Below are 18,897 nucleotides of genomic sequence, written 5' to 3'. Positions count from 1 at the left end.
ATGTAACAGCGAACATGTTAAAAAAAAATTATACAATAAACTAAACATGCATTATTTTAGCCATCTCTCACTGCATATCGATTCAGAACCAAATAAAGAGGAAAGAACAATTATTTCTGTCTTTTTTCTGTTCTTTAAAAAAAAAATGAGTGTGCTTGTGAGGCAACTGAATTGGCATAATTACATGGGTTTAAATGCAAATTTACAATGTGCTTATTAATTCTATTCTGCTCATTTCAAATGACTGACTGCACTTAATTAAATCAGATTGATTAGACCTTTTATAGACTTTCCCTTTACAACCACATAATTATGACAAATAGAGCCACTTGACACACAATCTACAGCAGAGGACTGAGCTTTCTTTTCTCTGCCATTCAGGGTCTTTCAGGTCCTGCATGGGGAACCACAGGCGGGTCACAATAATGTCCAAATGGCCTGCCACATTATCCTCAAGCAATGCTGTTTACTTCTACAGCCACTGACCTTTTCACTTTTCACCTTAGTGTTCATGAAAATATGACATTGGCCATGTCCTCCGCCCACACACAGCACTTTCACTCAAACATCGCCTTTTCAGACTCAATCGTCTGGACAGATTGTGCTTGTTTCATTTCATGGTGTTCCTCATCAGCACACCCACATGTTCTGGAGAAATGGGTGACCACTGGTTCATGGATGTAATAGTTATGGTTTGCAATGTTGGGTCTTGCACCTAAATTCGAGACAGGATGTTTAAAATAGTATGGACGATGGCTCGGTGCCAAAACTCAGCATTTTCTAATTGGGTTTCTGGTTGCATACAACAGTAGTGACTCCTTCAAGATGGGTCCATAATGAAGCTGGTTGTTTTTGTGGCTTGTATATTTTTCAACTTTTATTTCCTGCACTTTAATGAGCAAACATCATCAATCAATCAATGTTTATTTATATAGCCCAATATCACAAATGTTACATTTGTCTCAGTGGTCTTCACAGTTTGTACAGAATATCAGTATGACAATACGACACCCTCTGTCCTTAGACCCTCACATCGTACAAGGAAAAACTTCCGGAGAAAACCCACAGTTTAAAGGGGAAAATGGGAGAAACCTCAGGGAGAGCAACAGAGGAGGGATCCCTCTCCCAGGACTGACAGACGTGCAATAGATGCTGTGCGTAAATTGAAAAGATAATACATTTGCAACATAGGTAGTCCAAATGTTTGGAAATGCATGTGTGTATAATAGTAAGATGAATCCACGAGGATATCCATTAAGGACTTATGATCCAGGACCACAGCCACGACTCAAGATCCAGGACTCGCGATCCATGACACAGGACCGCAGGATCATCCATGATTCCGGATCCCGGCGTATATAGACACCAAAAAGAAAGACATTTGGGAAAGCTGGGTTAATCGGAACATGAGAGTACACAGGTATAGACAGAGAGAAGGAAGAAGTAAGATGTCCCCCGACAAACTAAGCCTATATCAGCAAAACTAGGGGCTGAATCTAATCAGCCCTAACTATAAGCTTTATCAAAAAGGAAGGTCTTAAGCGCACTCTTAAAAACGGATAGGGTGTCTGCCGTCCGAACACAAACTGGAAGCTGATACCACAAAAGTGGAGCTTGATGAGAAAAGGCTCTGGCTCCCATTGTACTTTTAGAGACTCTAGGAACAACCAACAACCCTGCATTCTTGGAACGCAATGCCCTAGTAAGACAGTAGGGTATAATGAGTTCTTTAAGGTAAGATGGCGCCTGCCCATTAAGGGCTTTGTAGGCCAGAAGAAGAATTTTAAATTCTATCCTGTGTTCTATAGGGAGCCAGTGTAAGGCAGCCAGAACAGGAGTAATGTGGTCCCTTTTCCTAATTCTGGTTAGTACACGAGCTGCAGCATTTTGAATCAGCTTAAGCCACTTGACTGACTTCTTGGTACACCCTGATAATAAGGAGTTACAATAATCCTGCCTTGAAGTAACAAATGCATGGACTACAGGGGTTGAATCTAATCAGCCCTAACTATAAGCTTTATCAAAAAGGAAGGTCTTAAGCGCACTCTTAAAAACGGATAGGGTGTCTGCCGTCCGAACACAAACTGGAAGCTGATTCCACAAAAGTGGAGCTTGATAAGAAAAGGCTCTCATGTGTTGCTGTTCACAGTGTGAGACAGTAAACAGAAGAAAACTAGCAGCCTTCTTGTGAAAGTGGTGCTTTGTCTAATACACTTTAGCAAGGTCATGTCAGTATACAAAGGGACCGGGGATGGGGGGGGATGATTAAGTGCATGAACTTTTTAATATTCTTTTGTCAATGCGATAATTTAGCTTGAATATTAATAAATCCCAAACAGTGCTAATGGTGAGCTCAAGACAAAGAGAAATAGGAATAATAATGACTTAGAAAAAACAATATGCAGAAAACACATTCAAATAAATGTAATATTTAAAAAGCAGCACCCCAGGACCTGGCGAGTTAATGGCTGAAAGGGCTCCTGCTCCTCAAGTGTTTTTCTGAGCTTTGATTGCAATTTGGAGAAGGAATTATCTCATCGGGGTGCGTGGGTGGAGGGAGGTCGGATCTGACTGTGAAGTGCTTGTCATTACCAAGATCTCTCCCTTTTTTATTTCCCTTGTTCCCTTTGTCTAACTCCTTCCACCTCTCCCCTTTGTCTGACTCCTCAAGTTGTGGTTGTTCTGCAACTGCAGCTTGACAATGTCAAAATATTAGTGAGTGCAATAACACCACACACATTGCAGTATACTGCACTTTAGTGTGTATTAATACGGTCAAACACACATTTCTAAGCTTTGTAAGCTCTTGGATGTTTGATACTATCCATGATTCCAAACAATAAAACTAAATTAAACATGCAATGTATTAATTTTGGAGGATTCATAAATTGTAGGAGAAATACAAAAACATAAGTCAATCATGTTTCAACCCACTCATACCTGCAGTTCAACCCACTCATACCTGCAGTCAATTTACTAAGTTCACACTCATAGAGGCGTGCTCATGCATATTGAATCTGTCCCTTTTGTAATCACCGATGCACCCCATCAAGACAGGTTCACTCTCCACATTCCTCCCCCCTCCCTCTCCTCCATTGATTTGACAATCACTGTCTAATATCAGGCTTAAATTACTCTTTTTTAAATGCCGTGGGCACTAGGGTCATGATATTTCCCCTTAATTACTGTGCCACATTATCACCATAAAGCACTTTCCACCTCTCTAGCACTTCTAATTACATTGTTCCGATTGCCGTGACACGTCCTTTCATTCGCCGATGCACTTTGCAAGCAAATGTGTGCGTGAGCAAGAAAGGAGAGAAAGAGGGCGAGAAGGCAGCGAATGCAGGCAACATGTCTTCATTAAAGACATTCTCAAACATTTAGAGAATGTCTTTAGAGAGTCTAAATCATGTCCACACTCACAACACCTTACAGACACACACACGCACACACGCCCGCACGTACGCCTGCACGCACGCACGCACGCACACACACACACACATCATTCACAGAAAAGACTACAAAAAAATAACATTGTTTGGTTTTGCAGCAGTGGTCGGATGTTGTGCTTTATTGTGAAAAGGTCACAAATCATTGGACTGGTATTTCCAGTCTTAAACTCCCTGTTGTTACTATGTTAAAAATAGAGTTGCAAAAGTAAATGACGTTTTATACAAAGATGCAAAAAAAAAGTACCTATATCGCTTTATTATGTAAAACTGTATCCTGTGAACTTGAGTAAGCCTTACTTTTCACTCCAGAACGTCCTTCTGGAAAGGTACATGTTTTAGTTCATGTTTACTTCCAATAATGTTTAAAATACATATATCCAAGTTGCTTTCAACTAATGTTAAGTCAGAGAATCCTCAGAACTATAACTGCACTTGTTTCTATGCATAATTGTGCTCATTAGGGAACAGCGTTGTGGAAGTAGCTTCGGACAGAGGAGGGGAAAGCACATTGCTACAATTGTTGAGCTAAAGGTAAGACATTCAAATTCATAAAATGTAACTGAGTTTACAAAATAAATAACTCCTTGGATTATGTGTTGGGCTGGGCTTTCCAATTTTAAACACCTTAACTCCCACCCCCACCCCAATTTACTTGTCACAGTGTTCACAAACCATCATGAGGTCTCTCCATGGTTCCAGTGTGGGATGAGGGGAAGGGCTCGGGGGCTGCGGTTCCACCAGGTGGGCTGTTACGCTAAATGGCTGTTGCTCACTTAATGTGCCCATTAAGGGCAGTGAAGTGTGGGACAACCCCTTCCTGTTTGAACACCTTATGGACCCTGGTGCTTTTCTATTGGTGGTCTCCATATCTCTTATTCTCTCTCTCAAACCAGAGCTATTACACACTGACAGGGAGAGTCATGTATGTACGACATAACATTTAGCTTTTTCCCAGTGTGTCTGAATTGCTTGGCAAACAGTGGGCGGTTTAGGTAGTGGGGTGAAGAGGACATGGAGACATTTAGGATCAACATTTGTAATAATAAGGGTCTGTTTTATCTAGTATACTACATGCAGTAGATGTTCATACACACACACACGCACGCACGCACGCACGCACACACACACACACACACACACACTCATACACACACTCATACACGTGACGCAGAGATGTATCTACGGGTTAAAGGAAGTGGACAGGAGAAAAATTGAGCTTTGAGTGTTTTGTATTGAGTGAAAAATCAGGAGGAGCAGAGCATCAGCAGATTGAAAGAGCAGTGCTTTGTGTGGGCAGTGTTGAAGGTCAGTTCCCTCAGAGCAATTAGTGTTTCCATTGAATATGTGAGCTAAATAATTCACCTCATGTCAAATTAATACATGGTTTCATGAAACAAAACCTGTCACTGTATTGGTCTACATCTCTTTCAACAACTAAATGGTGGAAATACTGTAGCTTGCATGTTTCCTCGATAAAAGATGGAATAGATTGAGTTAATAGCTTTGCAATCTTTTTTTTATATTGTTGCCATGAACTCACGTTTAATGATTTTATAAAAACGACAATGTCACAGTATTTCAACATAACATTTTTTTTTTAAAGTTGCAATTTTAATTATTTTATTAGAAATACACTTTTAAATGGCAAAAGTTATGCTCATTAGGTTTGGTAAGTGTTGAACAAACATATTGGCTGATACCAAATTCAAGTGAAATGAGGCAGTTATCTGTCTGTCTGTTTTGGTTAATGTGACTCAGGTTTGGTATAATTAACCTTAATACGGAGTCAGTCCGGCCCAATTTGACCATTGATTCTTGACCTCCTGGTAAACAGATTAAATACTTCCAAATTAGCGAATTATCTCCGTGTTGGGCTATTTTTTCACAACCATTTAGCAGTTCAATACTACTGGTTTTATTTACCCTACAGCAGTGTATGTCAGACGGTAAGGACATACATTAACATAATCAACATATTTCCTTTATTCTTAGATCTGAGTGAAGTTTATTCAACAACCTCAGCAGCTCACTATGACATTCATACGTTTCCATTACTGACGTGCTTTTCCCATGTGCTATTGTTCTTCTTTGAAGAAAATAAAGGCATACTGTTATTCCATTTGTTACTATAGTTACCATATTGCACCTAATCAGCCACACTAACATAGTGTATGCATTACATATATCAGCATGCCATAGGTACTTTCCAAGGTCACACATATGATATGAACAATACCCTTCTAACATAATACAAGACTTCACTTATCACGATGGCTTTTCAATGCCTGCGATGATGTGGAGGGAGATGGATTGCTTCAGAGGGATGAGAAATGGATGGTTGGGGGTGAGGTGTCAGGGAGTGTCCATTTGTCAGCGTGTGATTGCATCAGCGTGTGTGCATGCAGCACATTGGAAGCGGCCTAGAGAGGTGAAAATGAATAGAGGTGTGTGTGGGGCGTGCGTGTGTCTGCGCCCACGTATGTGACTTGGTTGTGCATGGCTCTCAGCCTTTGATGACCTTTAGCGTGTTGCTGCTGTGAGCAGAGTGACCCGGCTGTACTCATTAAAACCAATGGGACGGATCATTCCCCGCTAATTGTTTTCCACTGACAAATGGCTCCTCTGACTCCTGAAGACTGCTGCAGGGTTGCTGCCTGCCTAGAGCACACTGACTTCACTAATGAGAACTGCTTGTCTGTGAGTGAGTGAGTGAGTGAGTGTGTGTGTGTGTGTGTGTGTGTGTGTGTGTGTGTGTGTGTGTGTGTGTGTGTGTGTGTGTGTGTGTGTGTGTGTGTGTGTGTGTGTGTGTGTGTGTGTGTGTGTGTGTGTGTGTGTGTGTGTGTGTGTGTGTGTGTGTGTGTGTGTGTGTGTGTGTGTGTGTGTGTGTGTGTGTGTGTGTGTGTCTGTGTGTGTGTGTCTGTGTGTGTGTGTGTGAGAGGCAGAATAAATGTATTTCTGTGAATGTGTGTATATATGTGTTATTGTGTAATGTATCGGTGCTGCCAGCCTCCCTCGCTGTGCAGTAGCATGTGAAAGTCAGAAACTCTGCTACATAATGCTCAACATAAGCCATTAAGGCATTTTTATCTTGTCAATCATCCTAACAGCAAGATATTGTTAACACTTAAGGTATTCAATCTAACTGTGTTAAGAGTCATTATTGAGAGCTGAATACATTTCATGCAATGTGAAAATGGCAATCATATTAGTGAGCTGAAGGTTATTTTGCCCTTTTTTTAGACTGTAGGTTAACTATTTCTTAACATGACAGCAATAGTGGCATCAGAGCCGGCCCGACCCATTAAGCGACATAAGCGGCCGCTTAGGGACCCGCAGCCACTAAGGGGTCCCCTAGCAAAACAAAAATATATTTTTTTTTATTTAAAAAATAAATAAATCTCAGTACACCGTCGCCGTGATAAGTATGTTTAATTAATTGTGTTAATTTGCCTAGATTGCCTACTCTCAAAGTCATGTATTATATTATTGAGTCAATAGCTGTGACATTCTAATAGTCTCAGACAAGGGACTTGTCTCTATTCTTGTTTTGCTCGATCTGAGTGCTGCATTTGATACTATTGACCATGATATCCTATTGCAAAGACTAGAGCACTTAGTTGGCATACAGGGAACTGCTTTAGGCTGGTTTAGGTCCTATCTATCTGAACGCTCTCAGTTTGTACGTGTCAACGATGAATCTTCTATGAAAACCAAAGTTAGCCATGGAGTGCCACAGGGCTCAGTGCTCGGACCTATTTTGTTCACATTATATATGCTTCCGTTAGGCAATATTATAAGGAATCATTCTGTAAACTTTCATTGTTATGCGGATGATACTCAACTATATTTATCAATCAAGCCTGATGAAATTAATCATCTAAATAAAATTCAAGACTGCCTCAAGGACTTAAAAACGTGGAAGACCTTACATTTTTTGATGTTAAACACGACCAAAACTGAAATTATTGTACTTGGCCCAAAGAATCTACGAAACAAATTATCTAAATATATACTAACTATGGATGGCATTAATTTGGCCTCCAGTGAGACTGTAAGGACTCTTGGTGTTATATTTGATCAGGATTTATCCTTTAACGCCCACATAAAATCAATTTCAAGGACCGCCTACTTCCATCTACGTAACATTGCAAAAATCAGGCATATCTTGCCTCAAAACGATGCAGAGAAACTAGTCCAGGGCTCGACATTATAAATGGCCCGCTGGCCCGGAAGCACTATTTAGACACCCCGGGCCAGCATAACATACTTTCCACTTGCCCGCTCGGGCCACTAAAAATATTGTTTGGTATTGGTATTTTGACTAGCAATTTTGTTTCGTTCTACAACATAGCGTTTCGTGAGTCGCTTGTCGTTGTTGAGTGAAAAGCAAACAGCTGTTTGCTGCGGAGCGCAGCGCGAGCAGGCTCCCGTGAGCGGGAGCGCGCTCCTTCACTACAGACTATCGCGCTATCTAACCATTCGCCCAAAAATGTTTAATACCAGCGGTAACTGGCCAAGCGCAGGGCAAAAAACTATCTTCAAATAAAAGAAAGTCACCGGAGGAGTTCAAAGAGAGTGACAGGGATCATGAGAAGAAGAGGGAGAGAACGTTTCAGCCAGTTTGATCGATGGAGTTGGCTTCTAGTGGTGCAGTGACGCATCCTAAAACCCTTTTATAATCTATCGATTAGATTTATGATTCGAAAATGATAAAAGTAGGGTAAACATGTGGAGATTATCCGGCTGAACAAAACGTGCATTTATCAAACAGGTTTGTTTTCCAAAGACGTTATTTCCAGCTATTTTCCAAAACCCTGTGGAGAAATCCCATAGCTTTTTGTCGAGGGAACCAGCGGCTTACTTCCTGGTTTTAGGACGCGTCCCTGCACCTCTCAATATGATGCCAATATAAACAAGGTCTTCCGTCGGCTCTGTACATCAATGCCGACCTATGCTGACAAGTAAGTGAAGAGAATATAAAGGTATTGGCTATAGGGAAATGTCCCAGCAGTTTAGGATAATGAAGGTTCTAATATAATCTATTACATAGCCATTACATTTCTAACTCCTGATAATGACAGGAAGGCAGAAAGCGCATTATACAAATAATAATACTCATAATAATAGCAGACATTTTTTAACAATGACCACAATATAATTATTTTAATAAACCAAATATATAACAATTGAGGAAAATGGGGAAGAACTGATTATTCAAATGTTGTAGAAATTTAGTTAGTGCATAAATTACTATGGCAACAAATGTGTTAATTTTCTTCATTATTAGTCGATTTTTTTTTTGGACGAATGCTCCGGGCCAGTGGATACAATGGTGGGGCCAGTGATAATACAATTCCTCCGGCCCGGAGGGCCAGTGGCATTTTACCCTTAATGTCTACCCCTTTAGTCCATGCATTTGTTACTTCAAGGCAGGATTATTGTAACTTCTTATTATCAGGGTGTACCAAGAAGTCAGTCAAGTTGCTTCAGCTGATTCAAAATGCTGCAGCTCGTGTACTAACCAGAGTTAGGAAAAGGGACCACATTACTCCTGTTCTGGCTGCCTTACACTTCTTCTCGCCTACAAAGCCCTTAATGGGCAGGCGCCATCTTACCTTAAAGAACTCATTGTACCCTACTGTCTTACTAGGGCATTGCGTTCCAAGAATGCAGGGTTGTTGGTTGTTCCTAGAGTCTCTAAAAGTACAATGGGAGCCAGAGCCTTTTCTTATCAAGCTCCACTTTTGTGGAATCAGCTTCCAGTTTTTGTTCGGACGGCAGACACCCTATCCGTTTTTAAGAGTGCGTAAGTGCGTAAGTTAGGGCTGATTAGATTCAGCCCCTAGTTTTGCTGATATAGGCTTAGTTTGTCGGGGGACATCTTACTTCTTCCTTCTCTTTGTCTATACCTTTGTACTCTCATGTTCCGATTAACCCAGCTTCCCCAAATGTCTTTCTTTTTGGCGTCTATATACGCCGGGATCCGGAGTCATGGATGATCCTGCGGTCTTGTGTCATGGATCGCGAGTCCTCGATGATCCTGCGGTCTTGTGTCATGGATCGCGAGTCCTCGATCTTGAGTCGTGGCTGTGGTCCTGGATCATAAGTCCTGAATGGATATCCTCGTGGATTCATCTTCCTATTATACACACATGCATTTCCAAACATATGGACTACCTATGTTGCAAATGTATTATCTTTTCAATTTACACACGGCATCTATTGCTCGTCTGTCCGTCCTGGGAGAGGGATCCCTCCTCTGTTGCTCTCCCTGAGGTTTCTCCCATTTTTCCCTTTAAACTGTGGGGTTTCCTCCGGAAGTTTTTCCTTGTACGATGTGAGGCTCTCAGGACAGAGGGTGTCGTATTGTCATACTGATATTCTCTACAAACTGTGAAGTCCACTGAGATAAATGTAACATTTGTGATATTGGGCTATATAAATAAACATTGATTGATTGATTGATTGATTGATTGATTGATTGATTGATTGATTGATTGATTGATTATATAACACATTAACCATGCTTTACCTGAACCTCATCATGACACAAGAGAGGACGGCAAGATTGTAATTTCCCGTGTTCAGTGAATGCAACAGAGGCAAGACACCAGACCAACCAGAGTTGAATGGAAATAAACATCTGTCTTATTGGCTGACAGGTACCTATCATGTGAGCTGTGACAATGTTTAAAATAAACTTTCAGTCGGACTCAGAGTTTTTGAAGATGTACATAAGAAAACATTTTCTTAAAAAATACGACAATTCTCAAGTGGTGGCTCACACAACAACCCCAGAGCCACCACTTGAGCCAGGTAAACAAGGTATGTAAATGTCAGTAAACTTCCAAGTTATGCGAACATGTAAGCAAAGCATAAATTACAGCTACGTTGACATTACTTTGAATCGCGGGGGTAAGCTAAACCGTTAGCAAGTAGCTATAGCTAGCCAGATATATTAAATAAACACTTTGTCATATAATCTAAATGTAATGTTTTTTAGCGTTACCTGGTGATTTCAAAGAAAGCTCTCTGGGAAATGTTGACTTACTGTTCGACATGAAGCTAGAAGCTACCTTACAGCACACAGTTGATCAGGAGTCCTGTCAGTTAAAGTGTTTCACAGTTAGCTTAGCTAAGCATCAACCTAGCACTGAAATATATGGATGTTATGTGACAGTATTTCTGAGAAAAAGTCAGCTGAAATGGTGGCATAGTTGCCACTGCTTTACATGTCAACAGCATGTTTGAACGTATTTGCAGCAGTAAATGTGGCTGTGTGGCCACTGACGTTGCCATAACAACACCTGCATTTAAATGTGCAACCTCTTTTTGTGACAGATTTTTGCAAGAAATTATAATTCTTCTGAATGATATTCCTATTGACAGCTAGTTTCTATGTGAACATTATGAGATGGACAGCCAGAGAGAATAAATGAAAAACAGTTATGAATTACTATATGACAAAGCAAGAATACAGTTTAAGTGATTTGTAAGATATCCTTAAAGAAAAATCTGTTTACAGTTCTGTTTCATATGGGTGTTGAGAGATGTATCCATAGATCTCTTAATTTTTCTCTCAAAGTGCACCAAATTGATGCTTTTAACTTCAATATTTAAAAGAATATATTGGTGAGGTCCACGGTGTTTACAGGCTTATTTATACAATATGTGTACTTATGCTAACATCATGAGACAAAAGTTGGTTCCGTGTTGTGTGTAGTGAGAACGCGCTAGAGTGAGGGGGGCCCCCAAGCCAAAGCTCGCTTAGGGCCCCCAAAAGTCTAGGGCCGGCCCTGAGTGGCATTGTCCTCATTAAAAACGAGGTGAAAAAAACCTGTGACACCCCTTTTCAGTTATGTAAACATCAACATAACGGCCATAAATAACTGTTGCACAAAACCCTTCTCTGACAGTGCCACATCAGTTTAAGTTTTGTTGGGTGAAGGCACAACAACTTCTGAAGATTTGGGAACAATTGTTTTCAGTTCGAAGAAACAAGCATTTACTATGGATCTGAAACAGGAAGATAACAACAGTATACCTGTCCTAGTGATTTGAAAACACCTTGGTTTATAGATGTATAAACAAGAATGACTTGCTGCATCTTAAAAGTAAAGACAGATTCTCAACCAAACAACTGGTCATTTTCTTTGGGGAGGATAGTCTCCTTTTGTGTTGTTCCTTTTCTTATTCCTTCATCTTTTAGTGAATTTAATGGCTCTTCCACCATTTTCTCCTCTTTGTATTGCTGTCTGAGTTACGCTTCATCACTACATACCCTGTCTTTCTCGTTCCTCTCACTCCTTCCACCTGTTCCATGGTCCACTGAATGACGGTGAATCCTATTAGGGGGCACCCCTCAGCACTGCCACCCCCTCCCCAGCCGCACTCCCTGGCACTAATCCATCAGAGGGGCAGTCAGCCTGTGCACCACCCCGCCACCACCCAATCCCCGATACCCGCCAGTGCCCAGTGCCGCAGCAGAGGCCCCAGCTGGGGGACCGCCAAAGCTCGGTCGTTATCAGATGACGGATAGCTTCATATCAGGTGTATAAAGCGGGCGAGCGTTGGCGAGGGCCATCTGGCCGATGATTTGCGGGAAGTTGGGTCCACAAGCGAGGTGCAGCAAGGTGGGTGATGATGATGGATGGGGCCTGGAGCATCGACGCCAATCATAGCAACCCTAGGCAGCTATTATACATACATGTGTAGGAGAAATGCTTTACATCCCATAGGTATACAGCCATTTTCAGACACCCAATCTCCCCACTTTACCTTTCGCTCAACCAGTCATCTCTCTCCTTTTAACCATCCTTTGTCCTCTTTCCACTCATTATCTTCTTACATTTTCTTCTCCTGTCTATACAGTACTATTTTTTTGTATTCGATCCAGGCAGAAGCATCCAAAATCCCATCCAACATACGGTAATATCATTGTTAACTCAATACCTGAGGTGGGAATGATCCCCCGATACCTTTACATTGAGTTTGGTGAATGTAACAGGCTCCCTCTGAGGAACATGGTTGGACGGTGTGATGACTGCAACCACTAAGAAAACACTGACTTTTTATCCATTAGCTGATCAGAGACACGTCCTCAACAGCTACTGCCGTAGTAATTTGACAATAGTTATTAACTTTAATCTAAATATACTTTCAAACTTGTGGTATATCTCAATCTGCTAGAATCTATTGTGAAATCAAATAATAGAATTATCCAAGTCAAACTGAACAAAAATAGGTAAAAGGACCATAAATAAAACATTGAGTTGTCAACAGTGACAATGTTGTGAAATGTTAATCAACGCAACATTTTCTATTACATTTCTCATACATCCAGAGGCGTTAAATGTGTCCTTGTGTGACGAGAATAAACAGTGGAAGAGTACTCTTCAGTGGGTGAAAGCAGTGAGTCAAGAACACACTGTTTCCCAAGACAAAGGAGAAATGTTAGGTGGTTAATTACTTTCGGAGCTGACGAGTAGTTTCATCAATTGAATTCCTCTGTACAATTGTTTCACCAACATCAAGAGGCTCAGAAGAACCAAGTAACATTATAACAAAGGGATTAGCACAGCTGTCGAAGGGAAGCTACAAGGGTAGGAATTACAAAAGGCAAAACCTTCACAGTAAAGGAAATGCCTTTATTGCATTTTCATAATTAGTAACTTCTCATTGCATGGAAATGATGGGTATGGCGGGAGCTCCTTTACAGTTTAGGTCCATGAGCCGTAAATATAAAATGCCCCAGTGTTTTTTAGTGTGTATAATGTCCCGAGGCTATAAAGTATACCTGGCTTCCTAATTTTTCCGAGATGTGTTTTAAAGGTTTCGTTGACTGAGTACACTTCCAGTTGTTAAAACATTGTCCCGTCTTGGCAAATTAATGGTGCTAAATCCAGACTCAACTTTCCGAGGTTCTGCTCATTTCAGAAAGAAAAAAACAGACTTTCTGCCAAGACCGACTGACAGGAAAGCAACAGAACATTCCTTGCATCTTGTCTGTCCTCCTCTTGTCTGTAAATGTTTTCTTTTCACAAGCAGAGTGATCATGGGAGTGATGAAAAAGGGAGGAGAGGGCTAGGCAGAAAGAGGAGTGGTGTGGTTGCAAACAAACAGGGAGATTTTCACATGTTCACATGAAATGCATATGAGACAGCAGCCCCGAGCATTGTGGGAAACCCTCCAGGCTTCAGGAGAGAAGCAATGACAGACGTATATTTCAGGATTTGATGTAAGCAAAAGACAAAACAATTGGGATATCATGTTTTTGGTTGTTTTTCTCTATCTCCTCGCAAAGGAAACATGCCTTAGCGCATTTTTAAATGTAATATATTTGTCAAGATGTCATCCTTTCTGTTTGCTGTTGATTTTGCCCGACAGCGTGATTTGAAAGTTATTCTCTTGCTTGTTTGCAGGCTGTCAAGATATTTAGCCGGTCTTCTCTGGAAGTTGGAAAGACTCATTTACATTCTCATGGAGCAAGGCAAGGTTGTCAGTTTTTCACCCACTTAGTTCCTCTCCTTTGCTACGAGCCAGACGGTGGTTGAATTCCATAATACCCCAGTGTGTGAGTAAGATCCCTCTCCAGACACTGTACCTGCATAAGATGCTGCACTGCAGCTGCCATCCCATCATGCAGCTCTGTGTCTATTCCTCCCTCTTAAAATCCCTTTGCATCTCTTTTGAAGTTAGGTTGGGGATTGTTTCTTTGTTGGTTAATTTAATTCATTGCTTTTTATACTTTCTACATAAGTTATAGAGAAATATTTGGAATTTAAATATTTATTTATTTTGTGACAGGGATGTTTTTTTTATTGTATTTGATTCAGTTCAGTATTTCGTAAATGGATTTCAATGGCATGTGGATGATGGAATGTAATGTTGTAGAAATGCCTCAAGTTAAGCCAAATAGATAAATCAAATGTTTTTGTCAAATATTTGAGCCATGCAGTTAACAAAAAATCCCTCACTCGTTTGTTTGCACATCGACCTTGAGAAGACATTTAATAAAAGTCACATTTTACCCTTGACAGAGCACTCCATGTCTCCATAAATGTTACTTTCATTTTTTATCCGTAGCTGATTCATCAGGTATTAATTATTTGCTGAATAGCTTGTGGACAATTTAAAAGTTACCTCGAACACCATTCTTTAAAACATGAATATACTGTACTTGATAGAGTTAATCCCAATTACTGAACAATAATAGTGGTATTGGATGATTCAAACATGTACCTGAATTAACATAATTTTTGTAATTCCTGTGCATATTCCAAAAAACAAGTAGGTGTTAACATCGATGTCAATACCAGACATGTTAGTAAGGCAAAAATAATTTGGTTAGGGTCAGGCAAAAGGGCAGAAGTCAGGCACAGATGATGGCTGTAATGATAAGTTAAAAGCACATACAATCTATACTGCAAGGCTAATGGAGAAGTTGGGACAGGTGGTAGATCAGGTGATTGGAAATGGCGTTGACACATGGGATACTTCAGAGGAGGAGGATCTAAAGTGAACATGAGATATTGGAGAGACTAGCTCGAAAATGTGGAAGAGAATCAGGGTGTGACAAACATATCTAAAAGCATCAAAGATCTAAATCTGATTCGGTTGGAAAGGGAAGCATCATTATTTTCATGCAAATCTTTCTGGATTAATCTCCACTAGATCCCTACTGATGTCTTTATCTTACAGTCATGAAAATACTGAACCTAACTTTAGATATATCTCCCTGCTTATCCTGTTGTTTTTATAACCAGTGGTGGTGTTGATGATGACGAGCTTCTTGGCCCCAGACTGTTGTTGACCCAATGGCAGATAATTACAGGGTTTGAATGGCACTTGTTTACTGTAAACTCCCAAACTCCCAATTTATATTTGCCTCATTCTGGCTTTGTCCCACAGAATGTAATCTGAGTGTGTGAGTGTGTGTTTGTGACTGTGTTACAGGTGGCCGCCCAGTAGGTGGGAAAATGCAGGAAGTCTGCTTGTCTGTGTCCACATGTATCAGACGCAGCATGTTTTTCCCTTTCAGAGGCGAGGTATCCTGTGTGCGTCCTCACGTGTGTGTGTGCGCGTGCGTGTGTGTGTGTGTGTGTGTGTGTGTGTGTGTGTGTGTGTGTGTGTGTGTGTGTGTGTGTGTGTGTGTGTGTGTGTGTGTGTGTGTGTGTGTGTGTGTGTGTGTGTGTGTGTGTGTGTGTGTGTGTGTGTGTGTGTGTGTGTGTGTGTGTGTGTGTGTGTGTGTGTGTGTCGTCGATCACACTGGGCGGCTGACTTCCAGGAACCACTGCAGCAAAAACAGGCACTGTGTGTTTCCTGCTCTCATGCACCGTTATCACAGGACACACACACACACACACACACACACACACACGCACACACACACACACACACACACACACACACACACACACACACACACACACACACATACACACACACACACACACACACAGATCATTGCCCTATTCTCTTTTCCCTTGCAGGTTTCCTCAACGCCTATCCTTGTGCCTCCGGCCGTCAAGATGTTTCGCTGTGATTGCCATGAGAGAACTTGCTCTCCGGGAAAAAACCAGAGGACACAAATAGGCGCAGAGTGACGGCATCCTCACAGCCCCGCTGGTTCCTTCGGACTACATTAGGTTATTCACTTTGAGTTGCCACATTACCTCTGCACCTCTCATGTCTGATTCAGAAGCCACAGTTTTTCTCGGACATCAATTCACCACAATCTTTCCTTTTTCATTAATTTCATTATGAACCAGATCTAATTTTCTTTTAATCTATTTTCGTCCAATATTCTCTCCCTCTTCTTCCATCCCATACCTTCTCCCCCTATATCTATTCACACATCCTGTGTAGCCCACTGCCTTTGTTAGAGATTAACAAAAGGACCCATACTGAAAGATGGAAGTAGAGCACAGTCTTTGCTCTGTGCTCGTCAGAGAGCCAGAGACTCTACCTATCCATATTCCATTTGAGAACACATACCCACCGCTGAAGCTGTGAGACAAGGGGGAGATGAGAGGGAGAGAGCTGAAGTGAAGGAGAGAAACGCACAATGTTAATGTTGCAAACAATTGCCATTAATGGCATCATCTTTTCCCCACAGAGACTGCGTTGAGGGAACAATGAGCTCTGTGCTGGTGGTGTGCTAACAATGTTTTACATACAGCTTGTGACAGACAAGTGGAAGGTATTGCATTTGTTGTGGTGATGCTCCATAAGGCGGATGAAGTACTTTTTTAGTAAAAACACAAAATTAGTTTTTTTGTTGTATTCAGCTCTGTAAATTAGAAACCACATAGTTATCTGACATCAGACAAGAGGGGACTAAATATTCATAAAGGTCTTATAATCAATTTGAGTTATTGTTAACACCACCACCAACGCACATACGAATAATACAGGACAAAATACAGTAGAATCTTTACATGTATGAGATGCTATGATCGGGCCTTGGTGCATGACTTGTTCAACCATGCAGTTCAAGTGGAGCGGTTGTTATCACCGAGTTGTAAACGTAGCTTCTGCTCTGTGCTTTCACTGGCTCTGCGGGCGAGATGACTTCCAGATGGTCCGGGGAAAGTGTTTGCCTTAGGTTACTGCAGGCCAGCCTGCCTGTGTCTTTTTCAGCTGAGGGAAGATAGTGTGTGTGTGTGTGTGTGTGTGTGTGTGTGTGTGTGTGTGTGTGTGTGTGTGTGTGTGTGTGTGTGTGTGTGTGTGTGTGTGTGTGTGTGTGTGTGTGTGTGTGTGTGTGTGTGTGTGTGTGTGTGTGTGTGTGTGTGTGTGTGTGTGTGTGTGTGTGTGTGTGTGACATGCATCACACAATCTTGCTTGCACACACACCCACACTCACAACAGCCTACCAGCTCCTCAAGCAGTCATCTGGCTGGATGTTGTTGATGTCCATGACACTCCACTGCTGTTGGTGCAAGTATTTCTCCAAGCGGGCTTCAAGGATCACTGAGGGTCCCTAAAGACACTCTGGGAGGTCCCAAGCTTAACCAAATTGGTAATCCGGTTAATTTCATGTAGTTGAATGGATATGCACAACGTATTTTTATCTAGTATCTAACTCGTCTCATTAAGCAAAGATTTGAATGATGGTTCAACGTTGTTAGCATCTTTCTCAAAGCAATGCGGACACAAAGAAAATGTTGTCGCTGAAATTCTTGTTCCAATCCCTACTGGCAACAAAGACAACCTTCATAAGAAAGTTCAATTTAAGAAAAGTAAATAAAAATAATAATCCATTGTGTGCAAATAATGCAATATCAGAAACTAATGACGAGTTTATGCACACATGGTCATGTAAAACATTTTTTAGACAGACATGAAGGTATCCTTTAATTATCCAGTCATATGTGATGGCACTCGTTTCCTTTGTCTTTGGGTAAATAAAAACCTTGGAGTGATCTCCCTGGGAGCCCCTGACGTGAAGAAGCTTCGAGAGCCGCTGCTACTGCTGGTAGAAACCACTTCGACTTGACCTGACCCCGCTTTTTCCAACCTATTTTAGGACAAACAGATGCTGGCTGCTGCCCAGTCGCCGCCCAGTCGCCGCCCCCTCCTCCTCGGCAGTCCCGCCCACCGCCACCTGGCTCTGCTGCGCACCGCCGACTGGAGGCAGAGTGCCGCTACTCCTCTATCCCACGCCAGAAAACAAGGAGCCCATTGACCGACGGTGTGTGTATGAATTGTTCTCATATTTAAAAAAGAATTTCTACAATCTAGACCGACTAGACGTTTTAAGGGATTTTGGAAGAAAGTGGTAAAGGCGGATAGGAAATCAGACGGGTGCCCTGCGCACTGCATCCTCCCTCTCCATCGCTGTCTCATCTCTCCTCCTGCTCTGCGCCTTTACAACAATCCCGGCTTCTCCCATCCTGAATAACCACAGTGACTGAACACTTCTGTGAAGCCGAGAGATCCCCTTCTTCTTCAGTCGGAGTTTGAACCACATTTTGGAGCTCCTGGAAGTATACCGCCAGAGCCCTTGAGAGCTGGCTGGACTCTGTAGCTTTCGTTTTCCCGATACAAGAGGATCATCGAGGGGACCTTGCGCGGAGTCCAAAGGACTGGAAATTATTTAGCCCTCTCACATCAACGTACCGCATGGTGGGAATTTCTGCCTCCTTTCAGTGTAAGTGGCTTCTCTCTTGCTTTAGGATATTATTTGTATTTTGATTACGCATTGGCTTTGTAAGAATACATAAGAAAATACTAGGAAATAGGAGCTGAACCACTATATAAAATGACATTAACGATTCGTTTCATAGGTTTCAATGTAAATTAAGCAGCAGCTCCGGTGCTCCAGACTGATAAACGTGGAGTCATTTATATTAAAACACAACATATGACACTAGCCAGCAATAACATTTTTATTTTATTGTCGTTGACTGAGATAAACTGTGATGACAGACCTATTGCAGGA

The 18,897-nt window shown here is 41.6% G+C and overlaps 1 protein-coding gene across 9 annotated transcripts in view; it reads left to right on the top strand.

Moving 5' to 3' along the window:
- The window catches only part of runx1t1 (RUNX1 partner transcriptional co-repressor 1), a 104,991-nt gene that overhangs the window by 29,921 nt on the left and 56,173 nt on the right, over positions 1-18,897 (top strand). For 4 of the 9 annotated variants that reach the window (XM_079654893.1, XM_079654887.1, XM_079654892.1 and 1 more), the window contains exon 1: positions 18,077-18,606. The exons of 4 other annotated variants lie outside the window; for them this stretch is intronic. In XM_079654893.1, the coding sequence (XP_079511019.1) occupies positions 18,579-18,606 (28 nt within the window). In that variant the 5' untranslated portion in view covers positions 18,077-18,578. Of the gene's footprint in view, positions 1-18,076; positions 18,607-18,897 lie in introns of those variants that run through there. One more of the 9 variants, XM_079654891.1, reaches the window with a different exon arrangement.

Source organism: Notothenia rossii (assembly GCF_949606895.1).
Source record: "Notothenia rossii genome assembly, chromosome: 10".
NCBI lineage: Eukaryota > Metazoa > Chordata > Actinopteri > Perciformes > Nototheniidae > Notothenia > Notothenia rossii.
Note: the sequence above shows the minus strand (reverse complement) of the source record. Positions and strands in the feature narration are given on the sequence as shown.